General features: G+C 39.9%; 2 protein-coding genes across 15 annotated transcripts in view; one reads left to right on the top strand and one right to left on the bottom strand.

Annotated features, from left to right (window-relative positions):
- The window catches only part of MAGI1 (membrane associated guanylate kinase, WW and PDZ domain containing 1), a 468,514-nt gene that overhangs the window by 316,232 nt on the left and 127,850 nt on the right, over positions 1-24,432 (bottom strand). The gene's annotated exons all lie outside the window — the stretch shown is intronic.
- LOC134568620 (uncharacterized) lies at positions 1,328-4,625 on the top strand (the record flags this gene model as incomplete). The annotated part of the gene is made up of 2 exons (XM_063427269.1): positions 1,328-1,786; positions 2,598-4,625. Coding segments are annotated over 2 exons (2,487 nt in total), but the record flags the coding sequence as incomplete, so codon positions are not given.

The raw sequence follows: 24,432 nt of genomic DNA, 5'->3' as shown, positions 1-24,432 counted from the left end.
GTTAATAGTGTGTTGCTGTATTATAGTGCACGGTACCATAACCCTGTATATTTACTGACACTGTATATAAGTACTAATCATTGTTGTCCATTGCATGTTTAACACCATAACCACTAATAATTGTATTGTGACCTTAACTTGTGCTTTGACCTATGCTAACCGTACTGTAACCGCTAATTGTAAAAGACGATGTTACTGGGGTGTGTTATAGACGGGTAATTCGTATATAGAGAATTATAGCGTGGGTGACTGTATAGTTACGCCAAAGGGCATAATATTGATTATATAGTGACTGGTGTAACAGCTGTGTGTGTACGGGAATTCCCTGAGTGTTTATTGTTATTGTGTACGTTTCACTTGGTAACCGTACCACGTGGTGCTGTTGCCAGAGGAAACGGGTGTGACTGTTGAATAGTACGCGTGTATAGTATTCGTTGTCGACGACGTTCCATTGTTAAGTATGGGTGCGTCGCAGTCAACGATTCCGGATCCCTTAGGTTGTATGGTGAAGAATTTTAAAAAGGGATTCAAAACTTGTGATTTTGGGGTTAAAATGTCTCCTGTACGTTTGGTCACTTTGTGTACTAGGGAGTGGCCTACTTTGGTTGCGGCATGGCCGCCACGTGGCAGTTTGGATCTAACTCTGGTACAGCGCTTACACGTGGCTGTATCAGGTAGGCCTGAACTTTACGGCCAGTTTCCTTATATTGACTGTTGGAGACAGGCCGTAAATGACTCGCCAAAATGGCTCCAGACATGCCACGAGGAGCAGTGTCGCCTCATGGTAGCTAGGACTTGTTCGTCCACTAGGACTGGTGTTAGGCCCATTTTGGACACGCCCCCTGAGTCCGAGATCCCTTTGCCGCCCCCTTACTTTCCGTTAAGAGGAAGTGACGCAAACGCAGGAAGTCCTGCAGCCCTCCCCTCATTACCCCCATCCACTTCCGCTTCCTCCTCCAGTACAGGATCCACCCCCCCTCGTACTAAATCTCCCCTTCCGGAACCAGAACCCACCCCCATTAGAAACGAATATCCTGATTTGGCGCCACTTCAGACTTCCGGTCAAGCTTCATCTAGCTCGGCTCGAAGTGTTTTATTTACGACCTTTTCCCAAAACCAACCTCCCACATCCCCATACCCTATCTCTCCCCGACCGGAACCCATGACTGACGCCTCTCTACGTAGCCCCATCCAAACCCGACAGTTGACTGGTGCCCAACAATTAAAGCACTATCAGATGCCTCTTCGTCTGAATCCCGGGTCAGCTTATATCGATGCCGCAGGTCAAATGGCACACGCTGACCCAGTTTTCGTATATGTCCCATTTACCACAACCGATCTTTTAAACTGGAAGACCCATAATTCCTCGTATACTGAGAAACCACAAGCTATGACTGATCTGTTCACCTCAATAGTACAGACGCATAATCCGACATGGGCTGATTGCCAGCAGTTACTAATGACTTTATTTAACAATGAGGAAAGGACAAGAATAAATCAAGCAGCCATAAAAGCACTAGAGGATAGAGCCCGTGTTTTGAACCAAGCTAATCCAGCAGCATGGGCCGCAACACATTATCCCAACACTGATCCCGATTGGAACGTAAATGGTGCTGATATGGTTCAACTCAGAGCCTATAGAGACGCTATAATTGCTGGCATGAAAGCAGGAGGAAAGAAAGCCATTAACATGTCGAAGACAGTTGAGGTGATCCAGAAAAGCGATGAAGCGCCCAGTGTCTTTTATGACCGATTATTGGAGGCATACCGCTTGTATACCCCCTTTAATCCGGAAGACGCAGACAATTCCTGAATGGTTAACTCCGCCTTTGTCAGCCAAGCATACGGAGATATTAAGCGCAAGCTACAAAAGTTAGAAGGGTTTGCAGGTATGTCCATCACCCAACTAATGGAGGTAGCAAATAAGGTCTATATGAACAGGGATACAGAAAGTAAGAAAGAGGAAGAGCGCAAGATGCGTAAAAAGGCTGATATGCTAGCGGTAGCGATCGCAGGCGTAGATAAACGGGGCCCAGATAGAGGCAATAATAGATGGAGTAGAGAGCCTTTGAGTAGGGATCAATGCGCGTATTGCAAGGAAGAAGGGCATTGGAGGAACGAATGTCCGCAAAGAGAGCAGTACGAGAGAGACCAACCCAGGGCAGGCTACGGAAACTTTAGAGGCAGAGCGAGAGGTAGAGGAGGCCCCAGAGGGAGTAATGGTTATAGAGGGAGTAATGGAAACAGAGGAAGTGTTAGGGAAGACAGGTATATTCCAGCAGCGCAAAGGTCCGCGCGATAGAGAAGGTAGGGACTTTGTAGGATTGGCTGACACGGTCATGGAGGACTATTGATACCGACCGGGCTCCATCCCCCTTGGTCGAGCGGAGCCTATGGTCGATGTATCAATAGGGGGAAAAAGGAGTGCGTTCATGATCGACACTGGTGCTGAACATTCAGTGGTGACTAATCTAGTTGCTCCTCCATCTGGAAGGACTATTACTGTGATAGGAGCAACTGGAAGAAGTGCTGAAAAACCGGTTCTTAAAAGTCGACTCTGTACATTGGGAGGCCACGTAGTAAAACACCAATTCCTTTATATGCCTGAATGTCCAGTCCAATTGCTGGGACGTGATATGCTATCAAAATTACAAGCGCAGATTACGTTCCTACCAAATGGAACAACATCCTTAAAGTTTAATGGACCTTCAGGTATTATGACTTTATCCGTACCAAAGGAAGAAGAGTGGCGACTTTATACAGTGTTGACTAGCCAAAACCCTAGGAGTGATGAGACATTGTTTAACATACCAGGAGTTTGGGCAGAGAACAACCCACCAGGACTGGCCCGCAATATTCCACCTATAAAAATTGAACTGAAACTTGGGGTTTATCCAGTAAGCCTAAGACAATACCACATCCCACAGAAGGCTAAGAAGAACATCCAATCCTATCTGGATAAGTTCATACGGTATGGTATCCTAAAATTCTGTACTTCCCCCTGGAACACCCCATTGCTGCCTGTTCAAAAGCCCGGTACAGATGAGTATCGACCTGTGCAGGACTTGAGAGCAGTCAATGATGCGGTTGTTAGTATACATCCAGTTGTACCCAATCCATATAACCTGCTTGCTTTAATTCCGGGCGGGGCTACTTACTTCACAGTCTTAGATCTCAAAGATGCCTTCTTTTGCCTCCGAATTGCCGCAGAAAGTCAATGTATTTTCGCTTTCCAATGGGAGAACGCTGTAACGGGCTCAAAACGCCAAATGACTTGGACAAGACTGCCCCAAGGGTTTAAAAATTCACCTACCCTATTTGGTTCAGCTCTAAGTCAAGATCTACTGGATTTCGAGTCTATCCCAGGAGAATGTGTATTGTTACAATATGTAGATGACTTGTTGATAGCAGCAGTTACAAAAGAAAAATGTCAGCAAGCAACGCACGATCTACTACATATTCTCTGGAAGGCAGGATACAAGGTGTCCAGGAAGAAGGCTCAGTTGTGTTTGCCAACTGTCAAGTATCTGGGATTCCATATCTCTGAAGGTCAAAGGATTATGGGGCCAGAGAGAAAAGAAGCTGTCTGCCAAATACCAATACCCAAGAATAGAAGACAAGTGCGAGAATTCTTGGGGGCAGCAGGCTTCTGTAGGATATGGATTCCCAGCTATGCGATACTGGCAAAACCTCTGTACGCAGCTATCAAAGGTACAGAGCACGACCCCTTCTTATGGACCCAAGAACAGCAAACGGCATTTGAAGATGTGAAGAAGGCTTTGATGAGTGCCCCAGCATTAGGTCTACCTGATCACACACGACCATTCTACTTATATGTACATGAGCAAAGAAGAATGGCTGTGGGAGTATTGACACAGTACTTGGGATCATGGCAAAGACCTGTTGCCTATATGTCTAAGCAATTGGATGCAGTGGCCAGCGGACTTCCACCTTGTCTAAGAGCCGTAGCTGCAGCCGCCCTGCTAGTAGCTGAAGCCGATAAACTCACTCTGGGTCAAGAACTTTATGTACGAGTCCCACATGCAGTACAGACGTTGTTGGATTACAAAGGAAATCCTTGGTTTAGTAACAGCCGTATGACCAAGTATCAAGCAATGTTGTGTGAAAACCCAAGAGTGCATTTAGAGACTGTAAACACCTTAAATCCAGCTACCCTTTTGCCACAACCTACTGAAAGTCAACATGATTGTTTGGAAGTAATGGATGAAGTATTTTCAAGTAGACCAGATCTTCGTGATTTTCCCATCCAGAACCCCGATGTTCAATATTATACCGACGGCAGTAGTTATGTGAAAGAAGGGATCCGCTATGCAGGATATGCAGTAACAACAATAGACAAGGTGATAGAAGCTCGGCCACTGGCGAAAGGAACATCAGCACAAAAGGCAGAATTAATAGCACTAACACGAGCGTTACAATTGGCTGAAGGTTTAAGAGTGAATATCTATACGGACTCTAAGTATGCGTTTTTAACCACTCATGCCCACGGAGCTTTGTATAAAGAAAGAGGACTACTGAATTCAGAAGGCAAAGAAATCAAATACGCAGCCGAAATCCTACAACTATTGGAAGCAGTGTGGGAGCCGAAAGAAGTCGGTATCATACATTGTCGAGCGCATCTGAGAGGAGATGGTGATGTAACCAAGGGAAATCGGATGGCAGATAGTGCAGCTAAGCGTGCTGCTGAATCAGGAAGACAGGAGTATGTGGGGCATATAGCTGCTCTTATACCAACTCCACTGTCCCAATGGACTCCAGTTTATACAGCTCAAGAAGAGGAGTGGTTAAAGACTGAACCGGGAAAGTATTTGGAGAACAAGTGGTATCAGCTAGAAGATGGAAGAATAGTTATACCAGCATCACTAGCGGTAGAAATTGTCCAAAATTATCACAACGGGACACATTCTGGGAGAGACAGTACTGAAGAATCTCTCAGGAAACATTTCTACATACCAAGATTGTCCAACTTGACTCAGGCCATTGTACGCAGATGTGTAACGTGTGCTAAGAATAATGCAAGACAAGGACCAGTAAAGCCACCAGGAGTCCAGTTTATGGGGGGACTCCCCATGTCCGATCTACAAATAGACTTTACAGTGATGCCTAAATCGGGTGGACATCGTTACCTGTTGGTAATTGTGTGCACCTATTCAGGCTGGGTAGAAGCATGTCCTACTCGTACAGAGAAAGCAGGAGAAGTTGTAAGATTCCTGCTACGAGAAATAATACCCCGATATGGACTACCCTGTTCTATAGGATCGGACAATGGTCCAGCTTTTGTTCACCAGTGCCTACAACAACTGACTCATATTCTTGGTATAAAGTGGAGGCTTCATACTGCATATAGACCCCAGAGTTCTGGTAAGGTAGAGAGAATGAATAGAACTATTAAGAACCAGTTGGCTAAAATGTGTCAGGAAACCCAACTTAAGTGGAACGTTCTCTTACCCATAGCTCTATTGCGAATCCGCAGTACCCCTACCAGAAGGATGGGCCTCTCTCCTTTTGAAATCATGTATGGGCGACCACCTCCCGTACTTGGTAACTTAAGGGGGGATTTGAGTCAGTTGGGAGAAGGAATTACCCGGCAGCAGGTTGTAGAGTTGGGTAAGACTATGGAGGAGGTACAGAAATGGGTACAAGATAGATTACCTGTGAATATTTATCCCCCTGTTCATAGTTATCATCCAGGAGACCAAGTGTGGATTAAAGAGTGGAATAATGTACCGTTAGGGCCCAAGTGGAGAGGTCCTTATGTTGTTCTTTTGTCTACCCCTACAGCGATAAAAGTAGCCGAAGTAACTCCGTGGATACATCACTCCAGGGTTAAACCAGCAGCAGTCGATTCTTGGCAAGTTACAGCAGATCCAGAGAATCCCTGCAAGATCCGGTTGAAACGCACTACTCAGTCGGAGTAACGAGGAATTATTGTGGATTACAAATTTTATTGTTACAGGTGTGAGTGAGAAGGCCATAATAAAGCCTGTCCGCTTACCAACACATAGTGTATAAGCCAGGAAAGTCTCGAAGGGACACCTGTGAAGACGAGCAGAACTCCATTCCCTGCAGCCCTCACATCCTGGAAGCTGAGGTTCCATCGCACGGACGAAGACTGAGGATGACGGCGAAAGATGTGCTTTTGATTGTGTTTATTTATATGTGTTTTTATATTCAGGAAGGTAGAGGTACCGACACTCCTAGCTGTGAGGTATGCATTAAGACTACGAGAACAGGTAACCATATTTCCCAAACCCTAATTTGGCATTCACAATACGAATGTAAAGGAGAGGTATCAAGATGTAGATACCTAAATATAGACTATAGTGTGTGCCATTTAGGAGTAGGAGAACCTAAGTGCTTCAGTCCAGAGTATCAACCTCGTACAATTTGGTTGACTCTCAGGAATGGAGATCCTCAGGGGACCCTAATTAATAAGACGGTGTTAGAATCCGTATATTCTTCGGGTGTTCTGCTATTTGATGCGTGTAAAGCGATATCAAGTGGTAGAAAGCCGTGGAATGTATGTGGGGATCTTATATGGGAGAGGACGTATGGGTCTAATGATAAATATATTTGTCCCAGTAGTAAAAATAAGTATGTAAGTCCTAGATGCCCAAATAAAGACTATAACTTTTGCCCATATTGGTCTTGTGTGGGGTGGGCGACTTGGGGACAGACAGTAGATAAAGACATGATAGTGACTAAGTTGCCGACTAGCCCTTATTGTAAGTCTATGGAATGCAACCCAGTCCATATACTTATTAATAACCCCGACAAGTTCCTAGATAAGTATGGAAATTTATTTGGGTTTCAGATATACGGGACGGGTTTAGATCCTGGGACATTATTGTTTATAGGAATAGAGACTGATACGGTATCCTCCCAGACTCATCAAGTATACCATTCCTTTTATGAAGAGATGAGTATAGATAATAAGATCCCCCATAACGCTAAAAACCTGTTCATTGACCTAGCTGAAAGTATTGCCGGTAGTCTTAATGTTACCAACTGCTATGTGTGTGGAGGTACTAACATGGGAGACCAATGGCCTTGGGAAGCAAAGGAGGTAATGTCCGGTTCTGAGGCAGTTGACCAACTAATATCTACACAAGCCGATTATCATTTGAGTGTTAGAGGTAAATCTGAGTGGAGATTAAAGACCTCCATCATAGGTTATGTTTGCATAGCAAGGAAAGGAATAATGTATAATACTTCTGTAGGAGAATTAACTTGTCTAGGGCAAAAAGCTTATGATGATGATACAAAGAATACAACTTGGTGGTCGGCTTCAAATGTCTCAGAACCATCTAACCCGTTTGCCAGATATGCCAGTTTAAAGGATGTGTGGTTTGATTTATCCATCACATCTACCTGGAGAGCCCCAGCAAATTTGTACTGGATCTGTGGTAAGAAAGCCTATTCGGAGTTGCCACAGGACTGGGAAGGGGCATGTGTGTTGGGTATGCTCAAACCATCCTTCTTCTTGTTACCGATTGAAACAGGTGAGACTTTAGGTGTTAAAGTGTATGATGTGAATCATAGGAAGAAAAGGGGACCCATAGAGATAGGCGCCTGGGAAGATAATGAATGGCCTCCCCAGCGTATCATAGATTATTATGGGCCAGCCACGTGGGCAGAAGATGGTACCTTTGGTTATAGAACCCCTATTTATATGCTCAACCGCATTATAAGATTACAGGCGGTGGTTGAGATTATCACCAACGAGACGTCACAAGCGCTCAATCTTCTAGCGAAGCATAACACCAGGATGAGGACGGCAGTCTACCAAAATAGATTAGCCTTGGATTACCTTTTGGCAGTAGAGGGAGGTGTATGTGGGAAGTTTAACCTAAGCAATTGCTGTCTTCAAATAGATGACGAAGGGCAAGCAATAGCTGAGCTTACTAGCCATATGGTTAAACTAGCGCATGTGCCTACTCAGGTATGGAAAGGGTACAATCCAAGTAGTTGGTTTGGTAGCTGGTATGAGTGGTTTGGAGGGCTTAAGGCAGTGGTAGGTGGAGTCCTACTGATTTTACTGTTGTGTCTACTCCTACCGTGTCTTATACCCTTAGTAGTTAGGTCTGTGCAAAGCCTGATAGGAAGTATAGCAGAGAGGAAGGCTGCTGCACAGATAATGGCGATATATAAGTATAAGGCTCTAGATCAAGGAGAACCAATGCAGGAAGATGAGTGTTAAAAGATTCACATCATAAGATAAGTCTGGTCTGGTTCAAGGTAACTTGCGGTGTAAGCAAAACTAAGGTTATGTGATGCCTCAAGTAATTGTAAAATATCAAGAGGCATCAAAGGGGGGAATGTGGTGGAATCTCGGTAAAAATAAATTTAGTAGGCCGAGATTACCACGTGGCATGTGTACGTGCATATGCTGACGTATCGATCAGTTGGTTGCACGAGGCAAGATACGATCAGTAGTGTACGGAGCATGTGCAAGAATACAGGATATAGTATTCCCCTCCTCCATTGTGCTGGACAAGCCATGCGGTCAAACAGGAAGTTAATTCTTATTTGTGTTGATTGGTTAAGAGAATGTGCGGGTGGAGCTTAATATGGGAGGAGTTATATGCCTATATAAGGAGCCTGCACTATTGTCCGGGGCTCAGAATTTGCTGTATTTTGGTGACGCTAGTCCCTCTGAGTCCCGATCGGTGATCCAATAAAGAATCTCTTCCTTCCTGAAGAAACCTGTGTCCATCTCTCTGTGCTTGGCTTCCGTCAGTTTCTCCGGTATCAATATGATAGTTTATACCTCTACTGCTGGAGGTGTATCTCCACCTCAAATAAAGTCAATCGGGTCATCACCCGTAAGATATAGGACTAAATTTAAGACCTCCGACCTACTTGTCCTCACTAATACATATATATGTCCTGTCTAGGCCCCTATGCTCTGCCTGGAGACCTATGTCTAAGCTCTGTTCGCACTCCTACTGCTCACCTTAAAGACTTCTCTAGGACTGCACCGTTCCTATGGAACGCCCTTCCCCTCCCTGTTAGACTTTCATCCAATCTCCACTCCTTTAAAAAATCTTTGAAAGCTTACTTCTTTAGTAAAGCATATCAATTAAACTGTGAACAGCTTTCCCTCCCCGTACCCTGGTTCCTCTCCTGCAACTGTCATAAAAACAAAACATTAAGTTCTCAATGAACACTATCCTAGCAACCTACTTTTCTACCCTACCCTTACCTTTTGTGTCACATTACCCTACTCCCTCTAGCATGTAAGCTCATTGAGCAGGTCCCTCAATCCCTCTGTTCGGGTTACAAATACATGTCTGTTAGTCCACCCATTGTACAGCGCTACGGAACTTGTTGGCGATTTATTATTATTAATAATAATAATAATAATAATAATCAGCTAGCCTGGAACAAGAGTACTCTGTGCACATTTAATTGCACAGAATGTAATTTATTTGACAGTCAGCGAACATTCTCAGCCAATGGATGATAATGGCATCAGGTTCTGGCTTCGGCAGCTCTGCAGAAGCAGGGAGCGCATCACCAAACTATCTGGGAGCTTAGCAGGGACCCAGGTAAGAGGGCAAAGCATTTAGTAATGGTTTGCCCTTTACTTTGGTCATTGTTAAGCTTTCAGCAGGTTTGGTGATGTGCTTCCTGCTTCTGAAGAACTGAGGAACCAGACCAGGTTATACTCACATCATAACCACTACAGTTCTAGGTACGATGCTTAGAATAGCCCTTTAACTTTATCTTCAAGTAATGTTGGATTATGTGGACATGTGGCTTCTTCTGTATACACACATACAATGGAGTTAACGCACATACAGTGTATAGAGGCACAGTGTTTCTTTTCCTTGATATTCATTACATGACTTAAGTTTTCCTCCATAGACCAACTGCTGTGGGCCCAATAGTGGCATCAGAAATGTATGCTAGACTCCACAAAGTACAGCCACTCAAAAACTTGGACATTTGACAGGTATACACTATGCCCAAACCGTATTGCATTGATTTTTACCTAAAGGCTTTCAATACTCCTTTCATTATACATGAAGGAACTAATTCCACATTTTCCTGCAATGCAGCAAGACAAATCCTTGTTAGGTTTATTAAACAGTCTGTGAGCAAACAGAACAGAAAAACAGCCTACCTTTTTTTTTGAAACGGCAAACATTTTACACAAAACAAGCAAAAACTTCTCATCTGACAGAAAGTGTTTATTCTGACAAGAAAATGGAGGCGTAATTCCTAATTTTATAGAGTGACATAAACCTAAATATTCACGGGGGGGGGGGGGGGGGGACCTGTATAGGCAGCTGTTGTCATACATTAAAACATAAGAGCTTAATTTTCTAGATGTAATTAATAACATGGACCACCTCTGACCAAGCCCAGGTGGTGTCAAAAATCTGTGTATAATTTTATGCTGATTGTAATCATTGCAGGGAAGGCGATATAAATCCTTCTCTCACAAGATCTCCTGTGATATCATCTGCTGCTGTTCCCTGCAGGGAGACATAGGCAACAGAGTTCTTTCTCTTCAACAGCTTGTATCCAGCAGCTAGACAACGTACAAGACCTGCTGGAGATTTCTCGTCACTAATGGTGATTCACCTGCTAAAACAACACCGATATCAATGTGGCATAAGAACCCAGGAGAATGCAGCTCACTCTAATTGGAGAATATTATGTATGAGCATTGCACAAAATTTCGTGCCGGTCAAGAGTAATAGGGGCCTAATAGGTGCTTCAGGAAATAACAGATCTAGATGCAAACCTGCTGCGTGATTATCCCTGATTTGCTTGTGTTCACTTGAGTTCACCGAGTATGTGGGTGTGAACATGCTGAGCTCTTAGACACATCGCATTAATGTTAAATAGGCGCAGGAAGGAATATGTGGTGTGCATCCATGCAAATGGGCAGCTTGTTAAATTCTAGGTCAGAGCTTAGAGCTTGGAAGGGGGGATGATTGTGACTTTTTGGATTATGGTTGGCATGGAATGCAAATCTAAGTACCATCAGCCAGTCTAAGCCCGATTTAAGCATGATCGGCGTTGAATTACTATGTTCTATAGGTCCACTCAGACTCCATGTTCAGACCAGTTCATTCTCTGTTCTCAGCATGGCCAAAAACCACATATTTTTAAATGGACAAAGAGGGACACTATAATTTTAGGGCTGCAACCCAGGGTTGGCCAGGGCTGTTCTGAAAATATTTTGATAACTTGCTAATAACAATTTAAAGAGACACTATAAGCACTATAAAACTACTTTAGCTTAATGGATTAGTTTTTCTGTATAAATCATGTCTCTCTCACCGCTCAATTATCTGCCATTTAGGAGTAAAATAACTTTGTTTATGCAGCCCTAGTCACACCTCCCCTGCATGTGACCTCACAGTTTTCCTACACACTAGGTGTAAAGAGATATGTTTAAAATTAATTGACTGCAGTGTGTTTAATTTACAATTTCCTATCTCCTGCTCTGTTAATAGCATGCTAGACCCTGCAGGACCCTGTATTATTACAGTTCGATTAAAAGAACACTATAGCGTTAGACTTGCAAACATGCATAAAATCTACCTATATACTTAATGTAATTGTTTATGTAATTATATATATTTATACATGCCATTTTAAGTGTATTTTGCTACCAAAATACACTTAAAATGGCATGTATAAATATACTATTATATATTTTAATATCAAAATACAGTTAGAATGAAATTACATACCGTATATACTCGAGTATAAGTCGAGTTTTTCAGCAATTTTTTTGTGCTGAAAACCCCCAACTCGACTTATACTCGAGTCAATGTCTGTATTATGGCAATTTACATTGCCATAATACAGACAATGGGGCTGTGTAGGAGGAGGGCTGGCAGGGAGCTCTTACTTACCTCTCCTGCAGCTCCTGTCAGCTCCCTTCTCCTCCGCGCCGGTCCGGTCAGCCCCCCTGTCAGCCCACAGTGTAAGTCTCGCGAGAGCCGCGGGGTCAGAGTGCGGCCGCGAGACGTACACTGGGACTTGCAGAGGGAGCTGACCGGACGGGACCGGAGGAGAAGGGAGCTGACAGGAGCTGCAGGAGAGGTAAGTAACAGCTTCCTGCCAGCCCCCCTCCACTGAACTGCCAATGCCACTGGACCACCAGGGAGTGAGAGCCCCCCTCCCTGTAATGTATCAATCAGGGAGGGGGGACGAAAAAAAAATATATAAATAATAATAAAATATAATAATATTTAAAAAATAATATAACCAAAACAATTATTAAAATAATAATTAAAATCATAATTAAAAAAATGCCCACCCCCACCAAGGCTCTGCAACACATACACAAACACACACTGCATTCATACACACACATTGCATTCATACACACACACTGCATTCATACACACACACTGCATTCATACACACACACGGCACTCATACACACACTGCACTCATACACACACACTGCACTCATACAAACACACTCCATTCATACACACACTGCATTCATACAAACACACTCCATTCATACACACACTGCACTCATATACACACACTGCATTCATACACACACACTGCACTCATATACACACACTGCATTCATACACACACACTGCACTCATATACACACACTGCACTCATATACACAAACTGCACTCATATACACACACTGCACTCATACACACACTGCACTCATACAAACACTGCACTCATACAAACACACTCCATTCATACACACACTGCACTCACACACTGCACTCATATACACACTGTAAATAAATATTCAATTAATATAATTTTTTTAGGATCTAATTTTATTTAAAAATGTACCAGTAGCTGCTGCATTTCCCACCCTAGTCTTATACTCGAGTCAATAAGTTTTCCCAGTTTTTGGGGGTAGAATTAGGGGCCTCGGCTTATATTCGGGTCGGCTTATACTCGAGTATATACGGTATGTATATATAATTTAAAAAAAATAACAATGATTTTATTATTTTATGTATTTATTATATCCCAGGCAGTCCCCCTGCAGGCAGCACCATGGGCAGCTATTGGGATCATGGGATCGCTCTTTGAAAGCAATCACATGACTCTTGAGGGCCTGGTTTGCCATGGGAGGACTGCCTGGGCTGTCAGGCAGTCCTCGCAGAGTCCCGGGAATGTAAATATTCTGGGAGCTCCAGAGCTCAAAGCCGTTACGTTGTTCTATGTTTCTACACTGATAGCCATCGGAAGTGCTTTTGCTGTACTAACCAAGTAAAACATGATGTGGAAGCCCCTATAGAAAAGCCCGTATTCAATGTTTTCCTAACGGTAAGCTTGGAGGCACATTTGCATCATCAGGCCTCTATGAGTAGCATTGGATTGGACCATGCCGGTGGAGGCCATAATGACAATAATGTGGTCCACAAGTGAGCAACACCAAGGGAGCCTCAACCCTGGAAAATCCTTTAAAGAAAGAGCAGTTGGGAGCTACTCCTCTAGGCCCAAGTTGTACAGCTCATCTTAATTCTTTTCTTCGATTCTCAACAGTCGGTTGTATGCCGTTTAACTAAACACCACTTTGTTTCACCTGAGTTTTGGACACCCAGTGTTACCAATCTTACAAGCATCCCCACCAAATAAATCAACCACCGACTTTTCCAGCAGAAGTCCTACATGAAATAATCAATGCTCTTAATTGAGACAGGAGAATCTGTTGTAACTAGAATGTCTTCCGAATTGGGCTCTAACACAAGGCAACCAGGTTATACTCCTGCTAGTGGTACCTGATGTAAAACCTGCTGGAAAATTATAATGTACTTATTTAGCATTCTTGCATGAAGAGTGTATTGACATTTGTCTTGTTTTTAAGCATGTCCAAGAGAGTATGCCTTGTAGAACACTAACCGATATCTCAAGAACTTCCAAGTAGATTAAAAAGTAAATGTAAATTTGAGCTTATCTTATTTAACAACAAATGAATGGGAGGAACTGCCATTTAAATGATCGCCATTCTACTCTCGACGGAAATATCCTATTAAGCCTTTTGCTCTTAAGCGCTTTGAGATTTATTAAATTGGCTTGTGAGCCTGAGAAATACATCATTAATGGATAAAACAGTAAATTACTAGTAGTCTATAGGGTATTAATAAAGGTTAGAGTGAGATATAGCTTCAAGTGTTTGAGAAACGTTACAATCAATATTAGCCACTAGATACAAACCGCTGTAAATTAAACCACCACAATAACAGAGGAATAGATGGCTCATGGTAATAGTATAGATGGACGAAAACAACGCATTTAACAATATGACAAATCATCGCGCAAAAAAATGAGCCAATCATTCATGTTTAATTGTTTTGCTTTGCTCATTGGTGATTCCTCATGACCCGTCATACATCATTTAGCTGCGTTTATCAAACAAGCCAATGATTTAGCTTTTGTGATGGAAAATCATGCTTGAATTATTCCATTAATACCTGATATTTAGCATACTAATCTATGGCAATCGTAGCTTTTGCCTCCGTAAATAGCAATTTTTATAGAATACTCCCAACGGCAAGTCAAGATTTTTTTTTTTTCTGTACAGTGCATCGGAAAATAAATTAGAAATATAGGCTATTATATCTTGTTACATATTACATATTGATGTTTTTAATTCTGTTACTGTCCTTTAAATAATAAATAAAATTATAAAATAAAATATTTTATTAAAATGTGTTTTATCAGTGATTGCAGCATACATGCTACAGACATTATCAGCAATAAATGTATTTTTTATATATATATATATATATATATATACATAATATTTATTTGCTTTTCTCCCTTTTTTTTGTGAAAGCTACGCATTTTTATTTTGTCTCTTTATTAGTTCTAGTTAGATACAATTTCCATATATATTTGCTTTTATTTTTACCAGTGTATATTTTATTTCTTACTTATTTTTGTATGTTTGCTTTTCTTTCAAATCGTTCTCTCTAGGGAATGTCTTCCATTTGGCAACCTCGTTCCAGATATATTTTTTATTCGCAGTCAAATTTTACGTCTGTATCATCTTTTAATAAAAGCTGAATGTGATTTCTTACTTACAGACCACAACATAAATTCAGATTTCAAGAAAACAGCATTTTCTTACCTACAATAAAACAGAAAAAAAAGGAATGTTATTAAAATCTAATGAAGGTTTGTGATCGTCAGCAAGTCTTGTCTTACACATTTCATTAGATCTGCGCAACAGTTTTAAACAGAGTTTCAGAATTCAAGCTAACTGTTTCAGTAGCATTTATTGTGTCAAAATAGGTATTTTTCTGCAAGATTTGCCTGAATGATTTTTTATTTCTTGTACTTTCTATCAAAGGGGGAAGGATATGTCATGAGAGCATATTGCCTCTTTGATACAAGTAACAGGTGGTATTATCTAAACACTAGCTTTTGGATTTTAATTTTTAATAATTTATACTTGTGTCTATACACCTTTCCAATCAAGCTGTTTGTTGGAATTGGCAGGAATTATGCAGGGCAAGCGCACAATTGTTTGAGTTAATGTGCAATGTGCTTCTGCTGTCACTAGAAAGATCACATAAAAAGCGTGGGGATGGATCTTACAGTCTGCTGTTTTGGTTGCAAAGGCCATCCATGTATTGCTTGCCCTCCACCCAGAGGTTTTTGGCCCTCTTGAGGAGCTAGTATACACAATTTGGATTAAAGACAAATTGCTCTTCAGGGATACCTATACATTTAAGATTAGGTAAACGTGTTTGTCAATGTTTTGCAGAAATACTGAGTGACGGTTATAAATTATTATAGGTGATAAGGTATGTCTCATTTTAGTAATGCAATTTCAGAAAAACTAATTCAGAATCACATTTTGTTTTGTAACAGAGTAAATGCAACAAAATTATAGATAAAATGTTCAATTATCTCACTTATCATTTCAATGGAATCTAATGGTGTTTTGGCAAATGTGGATTCCCAAAGTGTCAGCTAAAAAATGAACAGTATGGTTGCAATAGCGAACAACCCGTGACCCAAACAGTAACAATAAGTCCTGTTAATTTATATGGCATCCACACAGCATCCACACCCTCTCCCACATTCAAGTTTGGGTGCTGGTTCTGACATGCATGTATTCTTGGGAAGGGATAACATAGCCATGCTATTATCTCCTGGCTTGGTAGGGGTCTGTTTACTGACCGCTCAACATGACCAGTAGGCTTTTAAATGTTGTACAGTTGTCAAAAGGAAGCTCAAGAGGATTGTAGATTTTCTCCTAAAGACAGTTATAAGACCTAACATTAAGACGTTGTTTGCAAAACGGATGCATGTCTGAAAGAGTGTTATATTTTAGTTTATACACCAAAAAGTCACATTGCAATACATACACTTGCAAAAACTACAATTAATTTTTATCTTCTTGGTGATCATACATCCTGTTATATATCTTTTGTATTTCTGATTATCACATATATGTATGTTCTTTTCTTAAACCAATTTATTTTACCCGTTGTTCAATGCTAAATAAAAAAGAATAATTAATTAAAAAATCATAACGCAGAACAGTCATTAACAAATCCTTGTGCAGTTAATCCAAATATCCAGAGTTAAACTGATTGACATCTTGTTCATTCTCTCATAACAAGGTGGCTTATGTACCTCATGCTATGTTAGTAAAACACAATAAAATAGAATTAGCCTTGGAGAACAGGTCTATATAATTAATCCAGCTATCATTTTCATGGAGATGAATAGCATTACTCTGAAGGACATAGCTGAGAAATCACAATGGGGTCTTATCTTTCGTAATTTTTTACCAGGAAAAAATAATAATACATTGAACAAAGTTTTTCTAGTCTTTATTTGACCAACAAATTATTACAAGATAAGTGGATGTGTCTCAGTACATTACACACTCCAACTGGAACACAGAGGGTTAACGGAAGTTATCATAAAGAAAATAATATATTGTAAATGTAAAGGAAAGGTCTTTGTTTAGTGCTTTGCATTTGGCAGTGCACGTGTCTGTGAGATTATACATACTTAGACGTGCTGCAAGTTAGAAACACATCTGATAGAAAACAAGCTTTTATTTATTAGTGCGTAAGGAGATTTGACGCAACATGATTCGGATACGTTCCACTCAGCAGGATTGTTATGATGGTGTGCGAAGAAACGAGAGCTGTAAGTAATTTCAAATATTTTGGAGCCTTTGCTATTAGGATATCTACGTCTATCCTTCCCTCTTGCCAGAATGAGTCATGCACTAAAGGAATTGTTGAATGCCATGAGAGTGGTCCTCAATGATTGTGATGATGCAATGGTCTACATGGATAACAGGAAGTCATGGTGAGAACATGGGTTTCACTTTGATAGATTTATATTGCTTGTACTTTTGAAGAAACAACACTCATGCCATAACTTTCCCTTGCTCGTTACCAGCAATTAAAAAAACAAAACACATTCCTAAAGCTGCTATTTTGTTCAGTGACCTTCACAGACGTGAATGGGTAGTATAAACACAAACACTACAGTCATATGTAGTGTTTTTAGTGCCAGGAGTCTGCTGGAGTCATCCCTAACAGGAATAGGTAAAACAGTTTTCAATTGGCTTGCTATTTACCTCAGGCACCCATTGTCTTTTGGATATCAGCTGACATTCTCAGCCAATGAACGATGTCCAAACAGAGACAAAATTGGTATTGCTAACACAGAATCTGAACGTCTATTTTAGTGATAACCAGAAGGACACTGGTCGCAGATGGAACCCAGTTAAGTGTCAAACCATACGAAAACAATTCCACTCCTTACTATAAGACAGTGATTATACTGCTTGGACTGTCCCTATAACATATTCACAAACAGCTGGCTGATTATTTTCTATTGCACATTAAGCTCAAACTAATCTCAAATGATCACCAATTATTAATCGGCCAGTTTAAATAGTATGTAAATGATTTTTCAATGTCTATATAAATGAAGCTGTTGCCTTGAGGCCTTTCATATTTCATTAATAAAACTTGTGTTTCCAAAGATTACATGTTGGTGCAGCTAATTAGATGTATCTTTGAACTTATTAAATTAGCTCTAAAGAGAACCATTATTCCCATAATTCACTGACATTCTCAAGTTGGTGACTGTGGTAGGGTGGCTTTTCTTTCTTGAAGTAAATAAGCAGGTTCGTTCTCGGAAACTCAAAGTAAATGGGTAGAGTATCTTATTCTCAGAGCAAATAGTAGGATTGTTTGTTTGTGGATGGGGAGATTATTTGGTTTTTGGAGATTAAGCAGATTTCACAGAGAGTGGGTAAATTGCGTAACCGGGCAGGCTATCATGTTTTTAGAATGAATTGGCAGATTAGCATGATCACAAAATTAAAGGGACACTTTACACGCCAGAACCCCTACAACAAATGTGGTGGTTTTGGCGAAAACAGTTTTTGGCGAAAAGTTGTAAACACTGCCTTTTATGAGAAGGAGCCCTCTAGTGGTTGTAACTTGGATATGAACATGATCTTGCGCATGTTGCCCCGATCCCCCACAGAAAAGCATTGGATTATCGTGACTAATTAACTTAGCTGGAGAAGGAAGAGCTGCAACAGTGAGACTGGCATTGGTAGAATGGTAAGGTAAACTTATGTAAGTCTAAAAGAGGGCACGGAACAGTAGAATACTATAATATTAGCAACACAGGTTTATATTTCAAATATTAGAGCGTCCGTTAACGATCCAGGACAGTTTTATAATACTTAGGGGGCAGTGTAGCTGTGTCCAAGAGAGATATTTGGCAAATATAAAATCCAGACAAATTAATGTTTTCACAAATGGCCATTAAGGAGTTATTATATTGATTTATAATGAGCTCATTTTAAAAATGTCCTCAGCATCTGAACATCTCCAAATCATCTTATTAAGAACAAAATATCCTGGGCAATAGTATAGACGGTCATCTGCCCAGCTTGTTTTGTAGTGACAATCCCAGTATAATCATGCATAAATCATAGAAAAAGGCCAGAAAATATCACCATTACGTATCCAAATAAAGCCAGCCCCAAATTAGGATGTGGCATTTATATCGCCATGTATTAAGAAGAAATACAATTCATTAAGCGGAAATGGATACTGCACTATTTTCTATTCTGGGCAAATTAAAATGAATTGCTTTAGCTCAACACTGCAGATCAGTTTCACATTATGCTCGAAAAATAACCAGGCTTTTTCCCACCAGTATAATAATTCATCATTTGTGACCTGAGGGGAGGAAACAGATCTTTACGAGAGCCATAATTTGTGTCATTTGTGTTTCCACAAACAGGATTCGTTGTGGGGTTTGCTACACATTGTAATGAAAGGGAAGATCACGAAAAAGATTGTATGATGCCGGGATGAAGTATAACATCTGTCCACTTTATACTTTATATAAGCTGAGAGCATCCTCAGGGCTACTATCAGTCTGTGACTCCCATCACATTTAGCCATGGGACCCTTGTTTTAATTTTAAACTGATGATACACCAACGCGTTTAAAAATGAGCCTTTTAAGATTAATGCATTATAATGCAAGTCAAAGTTGTTATTTGCTTGTTTGTTCTTATGTTTTTTTCTGCTGTGTGATTTCACTATATATTGCGGGTGTACATCATCTTGGGAGTAGGCTTGACGAAGATTTACCATAGAGTCAAAATGGTGCTAGGTCCCCCCTTGTTGGCTATAATGAAGGTACATTTACAATTTTAAGAAGATTTTAATTTTAATTTCATAGATGTTTCACAGTGATTGGGGTGGTTGATCACTTGAAGCCGACTGGTTGCTTTTGTACACATTTCTTTTTTTTTTCTTCAAAAGTAATAAAAACGGTGCCTTTCCTAAATATCCAAAATAGACATGTTTCAAGTCTCAAAGTTAGGCATCTCTTTTATTTTTTTCTGTTTATGTTCCGTAAAGGAACTTTTATTTGTCAGTGTTTGCTTTGCTGTGTCTTCTTACATCTGCCATGTGTGCGTCTGCCAAATGCTTTGGCAGGAAGCGGTGGCAGATCGATTGGTGGGTGCATGTTTAGATTTGAATGATTACTCTTATCCCGGCTTTGTGCCCATCTGGGGTTCCGTCTGTAACCATTCTCTCATAATTGGTGTATCAATAAGCTTTGATCGCGGGCCTAGTAGCAAGCAGTATTTTGCAGCTCATCCGATGTTAGATGGATTCACGGTTTATAATCACTGAGCTTAAATACTAGGGAAACAAATGCATGCTACATCAAACGACAAACCCAGATCTACACCCATGTTTTATAATATCTGAATGACATAACCTATAGGAGATAATAAAAGAAAAATCTCCTACACTGGACAATACCTGCCACCAAGACAGTTTAATTCCTCGGGCATGAAAATTGTATCTAGGCAAGGTCACTGAATGAAAGGTCAAAAGCAATAAACCAGAGCTTCTCAAACGAGTCCCATGGGCATCCTTAAAAAGAATATGGAAAAGTCCATCTAAACACAGGTGAATTGATCAATCCATGGTATTGGAAATAAGAGTGGGATAACAAGAGGTGAAGCTGGGGCACATAGTTACAAGATACTCCATAATAAAACATGTACACAAAAATAAATAGAAAAAAACCCTAGCACGTGTGAATAAATCATTTTTTATCCTTGATCATTCATAAAATTCCCATTCTTACGTTTTTGTCTGCTGTGTGCCCGAGTGTGCACATTCACATTATTTGGGTCCCCTGATGAACTAGAAAGCATGCCTTGTTAGAGGGGAACTGTCACTTCTCTCAAATTGAAAACATTGAATAAAACATCTTTAACTTGTGTGTGAAAACTTTTTTTCTTGGGATGCTCCATTTCCTTTTAAGTTTCTTATAAAAGTGAAAATTGCAGAGCCTTCACAGTATGAAGCCACTTAATGCTGTGAATGCTCCTCATAGAGAAGCATTGGATTCAGTACTTCATTTTGAGACACTTCCAATTGGATGAGCTTGGCGACTGTCCACATATCTAGCAGGTTCCCAATGCAGAAAGAAGACTGCCAGCCACGGGATCAAATGGCCTTTTTTATTTTAACAGGGAAGGGGTAGGTAATCTACTAAGGGACATTAAAATATGTATATTTATAAATGTTAGAATTTTCCACTAATATAAATGAGATGTTTAAAAAACGGAATAAACATATGCTCTCCCCGCCTAAATTAAATTGTTTCTAGGGACACTATAGTCAACAAAACAACTTTGGCTTAATTAAGCCATTTTGGTGTATAGATCATGCCCCTATAGTCTCACTGCTCAATTCTCTGCCATTTAGGAGTTAAATCACTTAGTTTATGATCCCTAGTCACATGTTCCTGTATATGACTAACACAGCCTTCCTAAACACTTCATGTAAAGTGAGATCTAATGTTTACACTTCCTTTATTGCAAATACTGTTTAATTTAGAATTTCGAGTCCACGGTACTGTTAATAGCCTGCTAGACTCTGCAAGAGCCTCCTGTGTGTGATTAAAGTTCAATTTACAGTGCAGGAGATACAAACTTTTCAAAGTAAGTTGTCATCTGATTGAAAATTAAACCATTTTTTCTTTCCTGCTAGCTGTGATAGTCATAGCCAGAGGAAGTGTTGCTAGAGCTGCATAAACAAAAACAAAGTGATTTAACTCCTAAATGGTAGAGAATTGAGCAGTGAAACTGCAGGCACATGATCTAAACAACAATTCTGCTACATTAAAGGAACACTATAGGGTTTAGGAACACAAACAAGTATTCCTGACCTTAGAGTCTTAAACCAACCATATAGCCCCCCTGGCCTCACTTACCCCCCTAAATATAGTAAAATCTTACCTTTATTCGAGCCTGCTCTGCCCCATGGCTGATATAATCAAGTGGTGATCTAAGCCAATCACAATGATTTCCCATAGAAAAGCATCGGATTGGCTGAGATTGTCAAGAAGTTAGATCAGGGGCAGAGCCAGCACAAGCCAAACAGGCTTGGAGACATTGAATGTCAGTGATGCACACTGTGGAGGCACCTCTTGCATCTGAGGAGTGGCCAGTGGAGTTATCCCTGGGCTGTATTGTACACATTGCATTTGCTCTAAAAAGACAGTGTTTACTGCAAAAAGCCTAAATGGAATAATTCTACTCACCAGAACTAGTGCAATAAGCTGTAGTTGTTTTGGTGACTATAGTGTCCCTTTTACATGTTTGCTACTTGCAGGATTGGAATCATTAAATCCTTGGTTACACATCAAATAAATTAGCATTTCATCCCTGTAATTTACTTTGATCACATGTCAGTGTATAAAACATAAATAACCACTAGATGGCAATGTGTTCATAATATCTACTGTAATCTGCCAAATAGCATTGCATATTTATCTAATATCTACCATAATCAAGCCTCACATATCCACAATAGTACATTATATTACTGTGGTTATTATTGTTTGCATTTATATAGTATCAACCTTTCTAGAAGTGCTTTACAATCATACAGTGGGAATATATGACAGCAAGTAATCGACACACAAAAATTATGTTGACGGGCATGGGAGGTGAAAAGGGCCTTTCGCATGATGAGCTTACAATATATTGATAAAAACATTTTTTAAAATTTTATTTTTTATATAAACTGCATTTTTTTTTATTACATTCAAAGCATCCCACATTTACTTAGCCAACCATTTCACCAATGTAAGGATCTGAAAATCTAGTCCTACTCCAAAGTTGTCTTAAGCATGTAACAAATTATATATATATATATATATATATATATATATATATATATATATATATATATATATATATATATATATATATATATTGTTAAATGGTGAATGTAGTTATGCATGCTGGGGGCTCATCATACTGACATAATGAAAATGAGGGTAACAGAAAATAAACAACAAAAACAAACCTAACAATATTGGATCAAATAACAAATTTCTAAAGGCCTTATCAGACCGGAAAAAGGTTATTTATGATGTATTTAAGTGATCGTAATAACACTGACCATTTACATACAAAAATAATTAGTTTATTCTGTACTGGTTATGGTGCTTATAATATCTCTTTAAAATAAAACTATCGCTTACCTGGAAATTACAAAACTGAATAAAACATTGAAAATGTACCTATAACTTATGTTAAAAGGTTACTCCAATGTCCATGACCATTTCTGAACACAGGAATCTGGAAAGAGTTATTTGCACTTTTTATGCCAGGGGCTAATTACGCCCCCAGCACACTTTACTTGGGCAGCACAAAACTCTGTTGCGGACGGCCAAATGTTAATTCTGTGCAAAAAATACACCTGTCAGACGTAGTGACGAACAATTTATGAACAGTTTAACAAAAAAGCCGTCCTGACGGAACCTCCTGAGAAGGCCCACACCCTCTTTCTCCAAACTCAGTCACATGCTTCAATGAGGAAGCCTTGAAATGGGTGCCAGTGTTAGGCTGAGAGGGTCAGCTGACATGCTGCCTATACCTGACTTCCCAATGAGAAAGTTACCCATTAAGGTAAGTTGGTGTCCAAGACCTATAAGCACTATAACAGCTTCATTGAGATAAAGTTATGTTTCCTGTAGTGTTCCTTTAAATTTAGTATATTAAAATAAAACTAAAATCTAGTTAAAGCATTTTTGCACTGACAAAATGCCTTTTCTAAAGCAATATTGTCAACGTGCATTAAAATTAGTTGTGTTGAAACTGTAATAACTATTAATACAAGGTGGGCCAAAATTCAGAGTGGGATTTGACAGGTAAATAACTTATAAGTAGTTCCATTTTATATATATTATAGCGAGTTTCATCACTGGTAATTTCATGAAGGAACAATGAATTAGCCATGGAAAACAATGCATGTATTTATCAACTCATCATGTCTGATGAAGCTAATTTTTATGTATATGGCTTTGTCAGTAAGCAAAACTGTCATTCCTGGGGTACAGATAATCCATGGGTAATTCATCATACCAAATGCGGGGTGCGGGGTGACCTTGTAGGTAGTTTTTGTGCAGAATTTCGAGCCTTAAACATAAACTGTTATAAACTATGTAATCGCGTGGGGACAAATGGAGCTCATTGAAAAGACGTCATCTACAGAGTCAAACAAATCTCCATTCAGAAGCATTCAATGTATGTACAGTGAGGGAAAAAAGTATTTGATCCCCCCCTGCTGATTTTGAACATTTAACCACTGACGAAGAAATGATCAGTCTATAATTTTAGTGGTAGGTCTATTTTAACAATGAGAGACAGAATATAAAAAAAAAATCCTGAAAAACGCATGTTAAAAAAGTTATAAGTTGATTTGCATGTCAATGAGTAAAATTAGTATTTGATCCCCTATCGATTAACAAGATTTCTCGCTCCCAGGTGTCTTTTATACAGGTACCAACCTGAGATTAGGAGCACTCTCCTAAAAAAGGGAGTCCACAGAAGCAGAAGCACAGAGTC

The sequence above is a fragment of the Pelobates fuscus genome, chromosome 7 (assembly GCF_036172605.1).
Source record: "Pelobates fuscus isolate aPelFus1 chromosome 7, aPelFus1.pri, whole genome shotgun sequence".
Lineage (NCBI taxonomy): Eukaryota > Metazoa > Chordata > Amphibia > Anura > Pelobatidae > Pelobates > Pelobates fuscus.
The sequence above is the reverse complement of the archived record's forward strand: the minus strand, read 5'-3'. Positions and strand labels throughout refer to the sequence as shown.